Source organism: Geotrypetes seraphini, chromosome 1, assembly GCF_902459505.1.
Source record: "Geotrypetes seraphini chromosome 1, aGeoSer1.1, whole genome shotgun sequence".
Taxonomy (NCBI): domain Eukaryota; kingdom Metazoa; phylum Chordata; class Amphibia; order Gymnophiona; family Dermophiidae; genus Geotrypetes; species Geotrypetes seraphini.
The window spans coordinates 227,753,665-227,770,634 of NC_047084.1; the positions used below are offsets into that span (position 1 = coordinate 227,753,665).

General features: G+C 39.1%; 1 protein-coding gene across 1 annotated transcript in view; it reads left to right on the forward strand.

Annotated features, from left to right (window-relative positions):
- Positions 1-15,421, forward strand: part of RELL1 (RELT like 1) — a 74,679-nt gene extending 59,258 nt beyond the window's left edge. The window contains 8 exon segments of the mRNA XM_033959047.1: positions 1,554-1,629; positions 4,982-5,060; positions 5,062-5,112; positions 5,114-5,221; positions 5,325-5,338; positions 8,401-8,521; positions 9,831-10,033; positions 15,079-15,421. Of these exon segments, the coding sequence (XP_033814938.1) occupies positions 1,554-1,629; positions 4,982-5,060; positions 5,062-5,112; positions 5,114-5,221; positions 5,325-5,338; positions 8,401-8,521; positions 9,831-10,033; positions 15,079-15,421 (995 nt within the window).
- Positions 15,422-16,970: the final 1,549 nt, after the last annotated feature.

Here is a 16,970-nt window from a genome sequence, read left to right on the forward strand (position 1 = left end):
GGCATTATGCCGATTGTCAGCATCTAAGATAAGTTAAAAAAATTTTTTTCAAGAGGCTTGCGACCTCTTGAAAAGTTTGTTGGATAATTATTCCTGTTAAGTAAGCCGCTTCTGAGGTCTTCTTTTGTCTATACAGTACTTGTGAAAGTCTTAACAACTTGATATGCAGAAGCATTAATATTAACAACTTGATATACATCACTATGATTAAGATGTTTGAGATGATTGGTGATCTTGATTTTAATTGTGGCAGCCGATATTTTGCCTAAATGTTGATTGTTGCGACTTTAAATATTGGGTGGGATATGGTTTGTTTTTAAATTTTGATTTATTTTAACATCAGCCTGGTGAATTTTAAACTTGCTCATTGTTTTATTTTCTTTGAGACTTTTTATATAATGCAATTATGTCTGTAATCCAGCCATTGTTTCATTTCCTACTCAGTTATATTAGTTTGCCATCTTATTAGTCAGTTATGTTGTCTACCTTCTTTCTTGATTTTTTTTTTCCCCCCCCATCCATTTTTTCTACTTTTCCATTATTCCAGGTTTTATTTGAGGATTCATAATGTGACTCCTCTCTCTTTGGATCATTTAGACTCACTAGCAATCACTTGGAGTCAAGTGAGTGCTACTGTGGTTTCTTTTGGTTCTCTATAAAATGTGTTGCATTTAGTAGAATTCTTCAGGCCAGAGCTGACACTCAGACTTAAGTTACAGTATATATAGGCCCATAGTGGCATTAAATGGTCTAAAGTAGTGGTATTCAACCCAGTCCTCAGGGACCACCTGGCCAGTCGGGTTTTCAAAATCTGTCATGCATATTCATTGTGGATATCCTGAAAACCCGACTGGCCAGGTGGTACCTTTGGTCCCTGAGGACTTAGGAGGTGCAATTCCGGTGCCAATTTTTTAGGTGCCGGTAGGCGCCTTGAAACTCAGTTAAAAACATCAGTTAAACAGCATTTTTTTAAAAACTGAGCTTGGTCACCTAGTGGCACCTAAAAAATCAGTGCTGGTTAGAGAATCTGGGCTTTACTGTCCAAAGTGCATGCAGTGCAATAAATCTATTTTTTTTTTTTTTTTTTAAATCTCTGGAAAAGAAAGTGATGTAATTGCAGGTAAACAACAAAATTTTACTCATGAAACAAAAGATATCCACAAAAATGTGTATTCTAACTGAGGAATAAATTAGGACACCCCCCACTTATCCTCCCACTTAAAGTGACTCAAATCACACACAGGTGTATCACATCAGGTGCACATGATTTAGAACATCATTACTCAGCATTTTGAAGGAAGTTTGCGCTACTTAAACTTCAGACATTTAGTTTGGTGTGCTCTTGACTGCAGCGGTGAGATCAAAAGAGCTGTCTGGAATGTAGCACATAGCACAAACCTCTACAAGCCTTTTTTTTTTGGGGGGGGAAGTATAATAATGCTGTTTTATTGTTGTTCTTTAACTTGGCCAGCTGTCATTTCAATGCTTTAATGGGAGACTTCAATACGTTAATTCATTTGATGTTTTTTTTCTTTTTTGGTCTATCTGTGCAGCAAATGCTGATGTTTTGAAGGCTTTGGTAGCAGATAATTCTGTGATTGGGGATAACAGTGTATTTGATCCTGAAAGGTATGAAATGTTAATTTTAATGTCTGTTTTTGTTTGTATTGCTATAGAATAGCTTATATGGTAGTAAAGAGAGATGATTATGAATAAAGTCCATTCTGGCAACAAATCCAGTTTTTGAGGAGAGCTCTGTATTGTAAGGTTCTTTTATGTTGTGCTGAAATATTAAGATCCTTTTAAACATTATTAATTGTCAATTTATCTTTCATGTATTGGTAATTGTTTAAATAGATTTCTACAATGTAATGCAATTACATTTTATTTAGAGACCATTTTAGGAAAGTGTAGTGGTGATGGTTTTATTTATTTATTTTTGTACTTACTGTACATTAACAGCGGTAAGTTCAAAAACTCTGTGATGATTTGTTGGGGACATCCCCAGCATGTCCTCTGCAGTTACCGCACTGAAAAATTCTTTACTACACACTGAGACTTTTTGGCATTGGCACAGAAGCACTTAAGGCTTTCTGTTGAGGAAGCAATAAGTAATCCTGCACTATCCCACACATCTGGGTGGGGGGAGGAGCGGGAGAGGGGTATATCTTTTTGTTTTTGTATTCTTCCTGACGGTAATGATGGATGGGGGAGGGAATTTTTATCTTTTGTAAAGATACTGATTAATTATAAGTGCTTGGTTGATTATCATTATTTGTATATAAATTGTATTGCACATTTTGTTGGCAATAAAAACTAAATAAAGTTAAAAAAAAAAAATAAAGTAATCTTGCACTATCCACACAAATGAGAGCAAATATAGAACAAAGTAAAGGGAATAGAAACCCCATGTAAAATCCAACAACAAAAAAAACAAGTGGAGAGTGGGATAGAACATGTCAACCTTTTTCTATAAATTCAAAAATAAATACAGAAACGCATGAATAAAAATACATGTATAAAGAGTCCTCTGAACATAATGTCCTTTTATTGAAAGGATCCAGCTGATGACCTGACATGGTCCGTGTTTCGGCCCCCAGGTGGAGGCCTGCCTCAGGGTTGTGTCTATTGGCCTGAAAAGAATATACTTGACATGAATAAAAATAAAGACTGCATAAATAAAACTAAAATATAATCCACATGAGTGGCAGAATGTGGCAAGTACCGAGTACTAACTGTAGTGTGCAGTTCACACATAACAACCCATCCAATTCCTACTCCCTAACGCAGTATGCAGTTACCACATGAATAGGTGCTCTCTGTCAAGCTACTACAGTAACAGTTACTGTGCTAGTGTGGGTAACAAGGTGTACCAACTCATGTGTTAATGTATGTCAGTAAAAAGTCCTCTTAATATGTGCTGCCGTGTCAATGGCATATTCCATGTTAATAGCGAGATAAACTCGGATATGTGAAAACTCAATAATGTTCCAATACACACTTTCACAAGAAAGATGCAAGAAATGTCATATACAACGTAAACAGTGCTGTTTTGGTTTAAATAGGATGTGTTTCAAAAAAGGGAGGAAAAGCCTCAGACTGAAGCCCTCCCACCACCACAATAGTGGTCCAAGGTGGTTGGGTGATAACCTCACTGGCAAAAAACCTCCATTGCACTCCCAAAGTGTAAAAACCTTAAGTAGGGCTGTCTATGCAAGGTGATAGAAGAAAGAAACTTTCAACTTATCTTCAGTTGATCGGTACACGACGGTGGCCGTGTTTCCACGAGTCTGCTGCCTCAGGGAAACGCTGGCCACCATCTGTGTACCAATCAACTGAAGATAAGTTGAAAGTTTTCTTTCTTCTATCACCTTGCATAGACCAGCCCTGCTTAAGGTTTTTATACTTTGGGAGTGCAATGGAGGTTTTTTGCCAGTGAGGTTATCACCCAACCACCTTGGACCACTATTGTGGTGTGGGAGGGCTTCAGTCTGAGGCTTTTCCTCCATTTTTTGAAACACATCCTATTTAAACCAAAACAGCACTGTTTACGTTGTATATGACATTTCTTGCATATTCCATGTTAATGTCATGCAACAACAAATAAGCAGAAAAAACATAGCATTTTGTATTTTTTTCATTTGCTTATAGAGTGTTTTCTTTTGGAAAGAGCCTGCTCCTCTTAACAGTATTGTCCTTGTATGAACAAAATGACAAAGAAACCCCAAAGAAAATAAAAAATCCTGGAAAGAACATGAAGTGAAAATTTTCTGGTCCATCCCTATTAGTATATTCTGTTCAGCTATGTATTGCTCCAGACTAGAGTAGGTTTGCAAATGAACTAAACATTATTAGATTTCAACCATACTGCTTTATTTTTTTTTCCATCTCTATCTTTTTGATGGTGTATGTAATAGCACATTATGGAATGAGCCTAACATTTTAGAGAAGCTCTGTATCTATCATCTCTTCTGCCATCAAATAGTCCTTAGTTTTAGTAATATAGTAAATGACGGCAGATAAAATCCTGAACGGTCCATCCAGTCTGCCCATTAGTTATGCCCATTACAAATATATGATTAAATTGACTTGTCTCTTCTTTGTAAAGTTCACCTGATATTGTCTTAGGTTCCAAATGCTTAAGTTGCCTTCCCAGCTCACTCCAGCCTATCCAACCATCCTGTTTGCAGGATATCTACCATAAAGTCTGATTACTGGAGATCCCATTGATGCCCTCCCCAGCCCATCCTATACCAAATTGGGACACAGATATGCAAGTCTGTCCAGTATCGTCCTTAGTTCTTTAATTTACATCCTTCATTTTCTAATTAGAGTTCCTCTGTTTATCCCTCACTTTTTTGAATTCCAGCACCGTTTTCCTTTCCACCACTTCCCTTGGGAGGGCATTCCAGGCATCTACCACCTTAACATTGCTCCTGAGTCTTCCTCCCTGCAACCTCAAATTATGCCCTCTAGTTTTACCGTTTTCTCTTCTCTGGAAAAGATTTGGTTCTATATTAATAACTTTCAAGTATTTAAATGTCTGTATCATATCGCCGGTCCTCCGGTACCACTCCCGACTGAGACTCACTTATGCAATGTCAGTCAGCAGAGCCACCAAAAAGTTCCTTAAGTTCCTTCAGCACCCTCGGATGTACACCATCCGGCCCCATTGCTTTGTCTACCTTTATTTTAGCTAGCTCCTCACTAACACAACCCTCTGAAAATCGATCAGGGTCTACTACTTCTTCATTCCCCTATTCACGTTTGTCTTCTGCAGTCAAACATGAAGACAAATGGTTGCCAAGTTAATTTATAAGATGTAATCATGTCGGAACCTTTCTGGCCAACTTCTGGGATTTTAGACATGGAGCGCTGATATTGGAAAGATATATTTCAGAAATATTTGTTTACAGAAGCAGCATTAGTCCTCTTAAATTGTGTGCATAACAAATTCCATGACTATTCTATTTTCCAATAGCCCTGCAACTCCCTACACTCCAGGAACCCCTATGAGTCCTGGCAGTCCTTTGTCACCAAATGCAACTCCATCAAAACACCACCTGCCGAGGACATCTGCACACCGTTGGTGGAGTAGTAGAAAGTAATGCCATGCACGCGCTGCAGCCAGAAAAGGTGGCACCTCTTGAGGGCCTATACAGAAAAACATAAGAAGTCAAAAAAAGTCGTGGAGGCGCAGTTACGGTGCTTGCTGTGGAAGGTAAGAGGTTTTTGTACCATAGAACTTTTACATTCCCATGGTATCTCTGTGTTGTATAAGAGACCTTCACTATTGCACTATGTTTACAGACTAATTGTTGCAGCTTTTACCAGCTAGGTTAGTGATTTGTAAATCCACAGAGTACATACAAGGTATTTTAGCTGACCATCACCTGTTAAATTAGCCCCAGATATTTAGTGCCTGACCATGTCCAAGCACTGCACTGAATATCCAGGGCTAATTATGGAAGCAGTTGTCCCAAATATTCAATGCTGGACCTTGTGCAGATACCAGCCGTATTCAGCTGAAGCCTGCATAATTATGTGGGCCCTGGCTGTATATTAGCTAGGATCTGCATAATATTTTTAAAATCTCTCTGCTCCCTCCCCTGATGACACCAAGCCTCCTAACCCCTGTTCCTGACCAAGCTAAATCCTCTACTGACCTCCCACTTCTCCTTTATGCAGGATAACCCCCCACACCCAAACCCTCCAGCCTATCTGCAATCTGTGGAGGTCCAGTTGAGGCAGGAGAAAATTCCACTTGCAACTGCCTCTAGCAGTGTTTCAGGAAAATGACGGCCACTAAGGGCAAGAGTGAATCATACTCCTGCCCCCACTGGACTATCAGGGATTGCAGGTATGCTTGTAGGGATGGGATTTTAATCCTTGCTGGGGGAGGAGATCGGAGGAATGAGACTGTTTCAGGTGGGATGTGAGCAATGGGGGGTGAGTTGCAGGGAGTCTCAGAATGGTTGAATTTTGTTAAAAGGTTATGTGGATCCTGGGCAAATTATTCAAATGAGACCTGCATAATTAACCAGAATGAATTTAAGATAGCTCTTTGAAGCTATCCTAAATTGCCTGGTTAGTTATTCAGTTATGCAGGTGCTGGCAATGAATATTACCAAGCATTACCAAGCAACTCACATCTACTTCTTCCACTCCACTCAATATTTTTATAGACCTTTTATCATATCTCCCCTGAGCTGTCTCTTCTCCAGGCTGAAGAACCCTAGCTGCTTTAGCCTTTCATCATAGGGAAGTTGTCCCATTTTTTTTTTAAACCATTTTTGGCGCTCTTCTCTCTACCCTTTTCTAATTCCACTATATCTTTTTTTCAGATTCATGCAACCAGAGTTACACACAGTATTTGAGATGTGGGCTGTACCTAAGAGAGAACCAAAAACATTTATACATTTTCATCTTTGTTTTCCATTCCTTTCCTGATAATTCCTAACATTTCTATTTGCTTTCTTAGCCTCTGCTGCACACCTGAGCTGAGGGTTTAATTCTATCCTCAATGATGACACCTAGATCTTTTCCAGTGCAGGTTCCTCTTTCCCACATTGCCTCACTTTGCACTTGCTTTACATTAATCATCATTCTACCATGCTGATATGATTCAAATAGGATAGCAATAGAGAGAAGATCTACTGTAGGGTTTAATGGTAAATCTGTAACACATTGCAGGTTGGATCTGTTGACTTGCTACTTACCACACACTATCAAGAATTTGGGCTTGAGTACCTTTTACTTGTGGGTCAAAACTCATTTTACAGCCACTCAGAAATCTAGCTGCACATTTTGGACAGTGTGTAGTGCCCACAGGCAAGTACGGAGGTAACATTAAAGTACAGTAACTAATTTAGCACTACAGTGCCTGCATTTCATTCTGAGAACTGTTAGGTTTTTCGTTGCATATGATAACTCTTTTCTTAATTTATTGCTTTCTTAAATGTTGACAAACAAAGAAAAATCCAACAAGTCTGCAGTGAAGGAAGAACACTAAAACAAAAAGAAACTTTCAAGCTTTCAAAAATCCCTTCCTACTCTGTAAGATCAAATAATGAAGCATAGAAACATGATGACAGAGAAAGACGGGCTAACAGCCCTTTGAATTTTAGATAGTCAAACTAAAGGGTCCTGTTTACCAATATGCATTAACAGGTTAAAGTACTGTAATGTGATTTAATGTACATTTAATAATGCAAGCCCTATTATTCGTGTATGAGGTGTAGTGTCTGTCTGCCCAGGTAGTTTAATAAAATTTTGCCTATATTGTAGCACCCATATGTTTTTAAAAATACACACACACACACACACACAATGCTTGCCATTTTATACCCTCTCTATCTGGGGTAAGTGTATGTGGGTTTGTTTTACCCTGCAATTTTCTGTACTTGTACATGATTTTAATGTAGAAATGTTCTGGAGCGGATATTCATACCGTATAGAACACTTGTGATATGTGTGTGTATGTATATATGTATATATATGTGTATGTGTGTGTATGTATATATATATATGTATATATATGTGTATGTGTGTGTATGTATATATATATATATATATATATATATATATATATACACACACATATCACAAGTGTTCTATACGGTATGAATTCCGCTCCAGAACATTTCTACATTAAAATCATGTACAAGTACAGAAATCAAAAGATGAACACATACAGGCAAATCTATTCAGGTGTGCTTGGAAATTATTTTTAATGAAGCTTGCAGTGCCTAAAATAACTTTGCTTGGGACTAACACCCCTATGATTTAGGACATTCTTGTGTTTTTCTCTTGCCACTATATCTGGTTTTCTTGCATCCAGCTTTTTTATCGGTCATGATGGGGATGTCACGTTATCATAACTTCTTAGTCTTCCACAATTCTTTTTAGGGTCTTTCATTCCCATTGCTTTTCTGGTACAATGATGTAATGTTTACAGCAGAGGTGAGCAGCCACAGTCCTCAATTGATTGGAATGTGTTGCTTCTATTTTATGCAGATTTCATGTATCTTCATTGTGAAAATATTAAAACTCAACTGGGTTGTGGCCCTTGAGGACCATGGTCGCCCATTCATTGTTTACAGAGTTTATCTGTACTGTATTTGTGATGTACTTGGTTATGCAGTGTTGATCTCTTATCCTTTCCAACCTCACTTTCTTCCTTCTCCTATTTATTGCTTCTATGCAGCATGCTGAAGCCATTCAAAAGTGGAGAAAAAATTTACTCACCTTGCTGAACTGAATATGGGTCATCATATGGCAGTGCATTTCTGTAATCCTTGAGAAAGAGTATAGAACTCTGTTTCTTCAACATCTACATCTTTGATGCTATGCTGTCCTAAATAATTGATAATAAAAGGTGGATGTTTTATGCTCTTTCAGATTCCGAGTCACAAAAGTGGAACCAAAATCCAAAGAACGAAAAAACTTGGCATCTGATAGTGAGGTGCCATCCACGCCTATAAGTGTAGGAATAGGCCAAAGAAGTGGCACAGAAACAGAGGTAAGCATTGAAGTTCACTCTGAAGCGTTCTCAGAATATTAAAATTTGTGCTCTGTTGTGGTCTTACTCTGAGGTCTCCTTTGTTTTTGTGTGGGATTTATTTTTTGGTCCATCAGATATTTTTTAAAATTATTGAATGATATTTGTTACCTGTATAGATAATAGTGTAATATTGGAATATCTTTTGTTTTTTCATTTGTATGATACTGTTTTTGATTAAAAACCAATAAAGAATTTTAAAAAAAAATGAAATACCTTTTGGAAATAAGACAGCTACTTGCTATAATAACCACTGTTCATTTTTAAAACCCTTTTTCCTCTCTTTGTCCTTACATTGTGTGTGATCATGAAACCTGCTTAGAGCTCAGAGGCTTTGCACAGCTGTACTCTGTGTATAAATTAATTGTATTGGCTTGAAAATCACTGGTCTAGAACATGTGTAGATCGGTGTGAAACAAATTCCTACTTTAAAATTTATTTATTTATCAAGTTGTTAATATGAGAGGGTTCTATAAAAAAATTTCCGCACTTTCATATTTTCATGGGAAAAGGGCAGGGAAAAGTGGTAAGAGGGCGTGTCATAGAATGTCATGTGACTAGTCAGGCAAGTGGCTCATCCTTTGCAGGTATTCACTTAATTTTATTTTGAGATATTTAATAAAATATTGTTTAAAATAATAAAAGTGAAGAAACCTTTTTGAAAATCCCTTATATATAACCTAATTTCTATTTTTATTCATTTTGTACAGAACATAAGCTCTCTGATAGCAGTTTGTGCTTCTTCAGAATATTTAATTGTGACTTTTTAATGTAATTTTTACTAATTTTTTTTTTTTTTTTTTTCATTTTTTTTTTTTAATCCAGGCCTAGATGATCACAAACACTAAGGTAAATATTTTTGATTTTATGAAGCTTTGTTAATTTACCCATGCTTTTCTGTTGACAGTTCAAACAAATAAGAGTCTAGGTACATTTCTTGTCACGTGCACTATACAAGTCCAGGACTTGTTTGTGTCCTTTTGCCAACAGATGCAGAGTGCAGAATTATGCTGTGCTTTAATAGAATTCATGTGCAGCTTAGACAATTCAGAAATCTTCTATCCCCATAGATGGTATATGGTCACTGTCATAACTCCTAGATATAATTTTACTTTCTGAGATGGTTGGTGACTAGTTTATCAAAGTTAGGGGGTATGACTGATTAATTTCTCTGGAGAAGGGCTGCTGATACTGCAGTATTAATGGTCATTCAGGGTTATATCTGGTGGTGCTTTTCCCAGGGTCTCTTCTTCTGCCTTCTCTACTAAAGATAACACTTGCTGACAGAAGAGCAGTGATGGAAAGTAGAGTTGGGACTTTCTCCAAACATGTCTGCCTACAAGAACTGCGTTTACCATGGTGGGGGATGAATTTGTGTGCTCAAGAGTATTTGTCTCCAGTGTATAGTGATGGTTGGACCTTGCAGCTTCTGGACTGTTTAACACAGTTCCTGATCCAGCTGGAGAACTGGATGTCAGTTGAGTGAAGAAGTATCTCACTCAAGGTTTTAAGCTCCATTACCCCCCAACCCCCCCTCCCCCTCTACCCCCTAAAAAGCATAAAGCAGTTGAATTAGACCTGGAGTGGGAATGATACTTAGAGGAGTCAAAGTTCTTTTTCCCTTCCTCCCCACATGTTCACTGCTATTTTTTTTTCTTTTTCCCTGGAAGGGGTTTAACTAATTGGATGGGAAGTTGCTTCCTCACCTCAAAACATTAGCATTGTTTCAAACTATACAGTGTTTTTTCCAATACTTGTTTTTTCTTTTATTATCTAAACAGTCGACACAGGGCATGCCATGGCAACATGACAGTATCCCCACTTCCCCTTTCCCCCTTCTACTGTGCTATGGCAAATTGTAGTTCCTTCTTCTCCCCTTACTTACAATCCATTTTCCTCCCCTTCCTAGTCTTCCTATTAAGATACTGTAAACCGCCTAGAAATTTGAATGATGGGCGGTATATCAAATATAATAAACTTGGTGGAACTTTTCACCTACACCATGAGGAGGTGTGTTTTTCTATTTTACAGATAATCCAGAAGAAGCTGGTGTCGGGGCCTTAGTGTTTGGACTGACAGAACTTATTTCAAAGCAGCTAGAATAAAGCACCAGCCTTTGCTGCTGGCTTAGCTTAGGCATCTGAGGTAATTTTTCAGGGCGCTCTTCTAGATGTAGGCCTCAGCAAATGGGGATAGCCCTCAGCCCTGACTGATCAGGATCCTTAATTACAATTTCTACATGTGCTTTTCATGTTCGATCAAAAATAAATCTCTGACTGCTCATCCTCTTATTTCCAGGTTTATGAAAGGACTTTTCAATATCAAACCACCTCTCAAACTGCCTCCAGTGGTTTGGGATTTTAATGTTGTTCTCACCAGACTGATCAAACTTCCATTTGAGCCAGTCTTCTAATCATCTTAAATATCTTGGAAAGTGGTATTTTTAATCTGCATCACTTCTGCACGTCGAGTAAGTGAGCTTCAAGCATTGATGTCTGATTTACCGTTTACAGTTTTCCACCATGATAAGGTAGTTCTCTGCATCCATCCAAAATTCTTGCTGAAAGTAGACTCGGAATTTCATCTAAATCAATCAACACTGCTTCCAGTTTTCTTTCCAAAGCCTCATGCTCATCCTTGAGAAACAGCTCTTCATACCTTAGACCAGGGGTAGGCAATTCCGGTCCTTGAGAGCCACAGGTAGGTCAGGTTTTCAGGATATCCACAATAAATATGCATGAGAGAGATTTGCATCTCAAGGAGGCAGTGCATCCAAATCCATCTCATATATATTCATTGTGGATATCCTGTAAACCTGACCTGCCTGTGGTTCTTGAGGACCGGAATAGCCAACCCCTGCCTTAGACTGTAAACAAGCCTTGGCTTATTACTTACAAAGGACTAAGTCACGCAGAGCCTCTCCTCAACTGTTCATCTCTGATCCTAATAGGTTGAGCTGGCCTGTAACCAAGAGAACTATTTCCACATGGCTAGTGACCTGTGTTTCCTTCTGCTATGCTCAGGCTGTGCTGCAACTCAGGGGTCATGTAATAACACATAAGGTCCGAGCTATGGCAGTTTCAGTTGCATTCTTACGTTCCATTCCCATAGATGAAATCTGCAAATCAGCCACTTGGTCCTCAGTTTACACGTTCACATCTCACTACTGTCTGGAATCTTTTCCCAGATGGGATGGTCACTTCAGCCAAGCAGTATTACCAAATTTATTCTTTTAATGGCCAACTCTCCCTCCATCCCATTGCAGTAAGCTAGGGAGTCCCATAAGTGAGAATATGCTACTTGCTTGTCCTAGGATAAAGCACAGTTACTTATAACAGGTGCTATCCGGGGACAGCAGGCAGATATTCTCACATCCCACCAACCTCCCCTGGTTGGCTTCTTAGCTTGTTTATGGAACTGAGGTGCGTGAGCGGGTGTCAGATGGGAAGCCACTCGCTCATGCATAGTGTGGGCAGTTGCGAAGTTTCTCAAAACTTAGTGACAGTACACTTTTTAAATTGTCCGTATCGGCCAACGTGGATGACATCACTCGCATGTGAGAATATCTGCCGGCTGTCTCCAGATAATACTTGTTGCGATAAGTACGTTCCACTTGTTTAGAATGTCTCACTTATTGCACTGGAAAAGGAGATTATGTACTTACCCTGGTAATCTCTCTTCTGCTAAATAGGCAAGACATTCTAGACTCCCACGCTATCCTTCTCTCGCCTGCCTACTGTCTGTTTCTGCTTCTTCAAGTTGGTTCTTGGATGTCAGTCAGTCCTTGGGCTGGAAAGAATCTGTATATATGTTACTGTTTTATGCAGGGGCATTTCTGAGCTCCTTTGATGCATTTGTTAACTGTTTACAGTTAATGTTATTATTGAGCAGAACAATTGTTTATGGACTTCATTGCCATGGGTATCTCTCGGTGCTTGGGTACTAACTGCAGGTGGAGCTAGAAAGCACACTGAAGTAGAATAGAGTCTCGGAAAAAAATCCAGATTGGATTCCTTTTGCGTGTGGCACATGGCCATTGGGACACAACCCACTTGTCTAGAATGTTTCACCTATCTACTGTAAAAGAGCTTACCAGGTTAAGTACATAATCTCCTTATAACTGTGAGTCTTTGGATATCTCTAAAGCAGCAACATAGTATAGTCCTTTAGATGCTTTTGCAATGCACTGTGCTTGGATGTGATGGCTAGAGAGGCAGCCGCATTTGGAGTGTCAGAGAGTGACTGATCCTTTGCATTTTGAAGACTGCTTTTTTTTTTTTACATCTGCCAAGTCCTGGATTCATTTGGTGCACATGACAAGAAAGGGATGGTTAACAAGACTAAGAATGTTATAATGCCTCTGTATCGCTCCATGGTGCGACCTCACCTGGAATATTACATTCAATTCTGGTCTCCTTATCTCAAGAAAGATATAGTGACACTAGAAAAGGTTCAAAGGAGAGCGACCAAGATGATAAAGGGGATGAACTTCTCTCGTATAAGGAAAGACTAAAAAAGGTTAGGACTTTTCAGCTTGGAAAAGAGACAGCTGAGGGGAGATATGATTGAAGTCTACAAAATCCTCAGTGGAGTAGAATGAGTACAAATGGATCGATTTTTCAGTCTGTCAAAAATTACAAAGACTAAGGAACCCTCGATGAAGTTACAGGGAAATACTTTTAAAACCAATAGAAAGAAATAGTTTTTCTCTCAGAGAATAGTTAAGTTCTGGAATGCATTGCCAGAAGTTCTGGTAGGAGCGGATAGAATAGCTGATTTTTAAGAAGGGTTTAGACAATTTTTTGGAGGAAAAGTCCATTGTTATTGAGAAAGGCATGGGGCAAGCCACTGTTTGCCCTGGATAAGTAGCATGGAATGTTGCTACTCTTTGGGTTTTGGCTAGGTACTACTGACCTGGATTGGCAACCGTGAGAACGGGCTACTGGGCTTGATGGACATTTTGGTCTGACCCAGTAAGGCTATTCTTAATTTTACCTGCTAATTTTTTTCCCTTTAGTTATACCAGTTGAGTCCAGCTAATTACCCTTATTTGTTTCCACATATCCTTAAAGCAGGGTTTTTATTTTTGCTAACATACTGTTTTTCTAGTTGAGAATATTTTTAGCAAATGCTTTTGCATTAGTTAAGCATCTGTTTTCCACTGCTATTTAATAATGAATTGTCTGAGTTGCACAAGGTTCTATTAAGGCATAGCACAATTCTGTATTCTCTCTCTCTCTCTCCACCTGCTGGTAGATAGATGCAAACTCACAAGTTCCGGACTCATCTGGTGTGATTGAAGAAAGAAAATTCACAGGTAAGGCCTAATTTTTCCATATATTACGTTAAATAGCATAGGTTAATACATAATAAACATATAGAAATAACATCATTAAAATTTCTAAGGGTGCTAAATAATAAGTAATTGGGAAGTTCAAAAATATCAAGTTCCTACAATGGAAGCAATTCTCCATTATTTTCAGCTGAGAATGCAACAGAGTACTGTCTCTAACAAATGAAACGGCAGCAGTTTGTAAAGTATCAACCAACTTCTCCTTCTTTAAATTCACTTCAATGTCTTCTAATCTTTTCTCAGTCTCATAGAATTTAACAATCTCTTCTGAGAAAACTGGCAAAATGAGGAAACAGTTCCTTGCATTGAATGATTGATTCATTTAATAGCCTGCCATACATCTTGTAAAGTAGCCTGCTTGAGACTCCATTTCTTCTAATATTTCAGTAATCATTTGGACTGGGTTAGGGAGGGGATCACCCTTAGAATTTTTAAAGATGTATCTGACAGATATATTGCAATATTCACAGGCTGATTCTTTATCAGTTGAAAATATATATTGTGTTTAAAGGTTCAAGAGATAATAAAGAGGAAGTAGGAATGGACCAAATTGCACCTGATAGCTTGGATGTTTCTCAATTCCTAGAATCATCTCAGGACAATAGAGTGTTAGTGACTTGCCCAGGGTCAAAAGGAGTGGCATTGGATGTAAACCTGCAACCCCAGGGTGCTGAGGCTGCATACCTAACCACTAGGCCACTCCTACACTCCTAAATTATTCCTAAATGAGGTACTTAGTAACTTTTATTATCTTAGGACAAGCAGGCAGCTTATTCTCACATCTGGGTGACAACATCCACAGAGCTTATATGGACAGTGCTAAAGTGTGTTGTCTCTTTAGCGAAGCTTCAAGACTGCCCTCACTGCACACGTGCGAGTGCTTTCCTGCCCAACGTTGGCTCGCAGCTCCTCAGTTCTTCATTTTCCGCACAGCGAAGAAGTTGTGGCTGGACTCGGTCCATACGTGTTGCCTTCCCATCAATGCTTTTTCCTACTTTTCTGCCTTTGGTACCGGATCTCACTCTCGGATCCACACACTCTCTTGGCATCGAATCTCTTCATCATCATCTGTTTGATATTGGCATGTTCGCAGGAGTTCTTCTCAGTAATGTCATTGTACTCCCCAGACTAAGAAGTGTAGATCTCCATCTTCTCCTTCATACAGGGAGTCACCTGGAATTGGACAGGTGGATTCAGAGATCTCTATTCACCACGACACTAATCTTGAGCCTGAATTATCTGCTCCAGAATCCTATGGAATCCTATTGGATCCATCTCCTCCTCCGGCCAGGCGCAGATCGCCTCCTGAAGGTCTGTCTTTCATGAAATTCATACAACAGATGGGCAATGCTTTACCAATTAAATTAGAGTCAGATTCTGAGCCAAGTTCGGAGCTTTTTGAAGCATTGGATTTTGATGACGTTCCTAAAGAACTACTCAAGTTACCACTCCACAATTTACTCAAGGAGGCTATGTTTAAGAACTGGAAGACTCCCCTTTTCCCATAGTACCTAGGAAGATTGACTCCTTATATAGAATTCAGTTGTGCCCAGGCTTTGATAAGCCACAGCTGCAACACCAGTATTTTTTGGTTGAGTTTACTCTTATAAAGTCTTCTAGCATATGAGTGTGTTCTAGTGTGCCACCAGGTCAAGCGGGTCCCACATTAGATACGTTTGAGTGCTACCTTTCAGAATTCTATGTTAGATAGCAGAATGCTCAACTGCAATTTCTTTGTCATTCTATTTGAAACAGCTCATGAGACTTGCTGATTTTGATCAGTATATTCCAACTGATTGCCTTTCGGAATTTCAATAAACTACTCAGTCTGCTTCCAAACCAGAAAGTTTATGGCTAGTACTGCTTTTGATGCATTCACTGTAACATCCAGAGCATTGGCTATGTCTATAGCCATGAGACTTCTAGCAAGGCTTCAAGTCTCTGACCTTGAGATCAACCTTCAAGATTGCCTGGCAAATATTCCTTGTCTAGGAGAGGAATTGTTTGGAGATAAAGTCAAGGATGCAACCCAAAGACTTAACTTGACATGAGCAGAACTGGGCCACTTTAGCCTCTTCTAAGAAGACTCAACCTTCTAAGTCTTCCCAGAAACAATCTTACAAGAGGCACTATCTGATAACCTCATCCTCTTCTAAATCTCCACCATAGAAGAAGCAAACAACTCGGAGGCCTCAGAAGGCTCGAACTTCTGCTCCACAAAAATAAAATCTGTCTTTTTGACATGATGTTAAGAGAGCATAGCCACTATTCCTCCTACTCGGCCTCCTCACCAGTCTATTGGAGGCCATCTTCTCTTGTATTATCGAAGTTAGGCTCATATCACAATGGACGCTGGTCCTTAAAAGTAATACAGGAGGGTTACTCTCTATATTTCATCAACATTTCTCCATCAACCCTCCAAGACAGTCCTCTATCACATCTCAACAGATATCCCTTCTTCAGGAAATCAAAGCTCTACTTCAACCAGTGCCATAGAATCAGTTCCCCTTATCCAAAAAACCAGGGGTCTTACTCAAGATATTTCCTAATTCCAAAGAAGACAGGAAGTCTTCCTCCCATTCTTGACTTCCAAGCTCTCAACAAGTATTTAGTCAAAGAGAAGTTTCACATGTTACCCCCAGGGACTCCAATACCCACTTCTAGAAAGGAACGAACGGCTGTGCTCTCTAGACCTCAAAGAGACATACATCTCCATACATTCAGCCCACAGAAAATATTGCTTTTGTGTGGGCCATCATCATTTTCAATACAAGGTGCTACCCTTTGGCCTGGCTTCCTCTCCAAGAGTGTTCATAAAATGCCTAGTGGTAGTAGCTGCAACCCTTCGTATTCATGGGTTTCAGGTTTTTCCCTATAAAGATAATTGGTTAATCAAAGTGGCATCGCCTCAAACAGTCCAGTCAACTACACAGGCAACCATAACTCGTCTAAAGCTTCTAGGATTCAAAGTAAATTATCTAAAGTCTTATCTCCAGCTGACTCAAGTATTGAAGTTCATAGGAGCTGTACTCGGCACCAATCTTTTACGAGCTTATT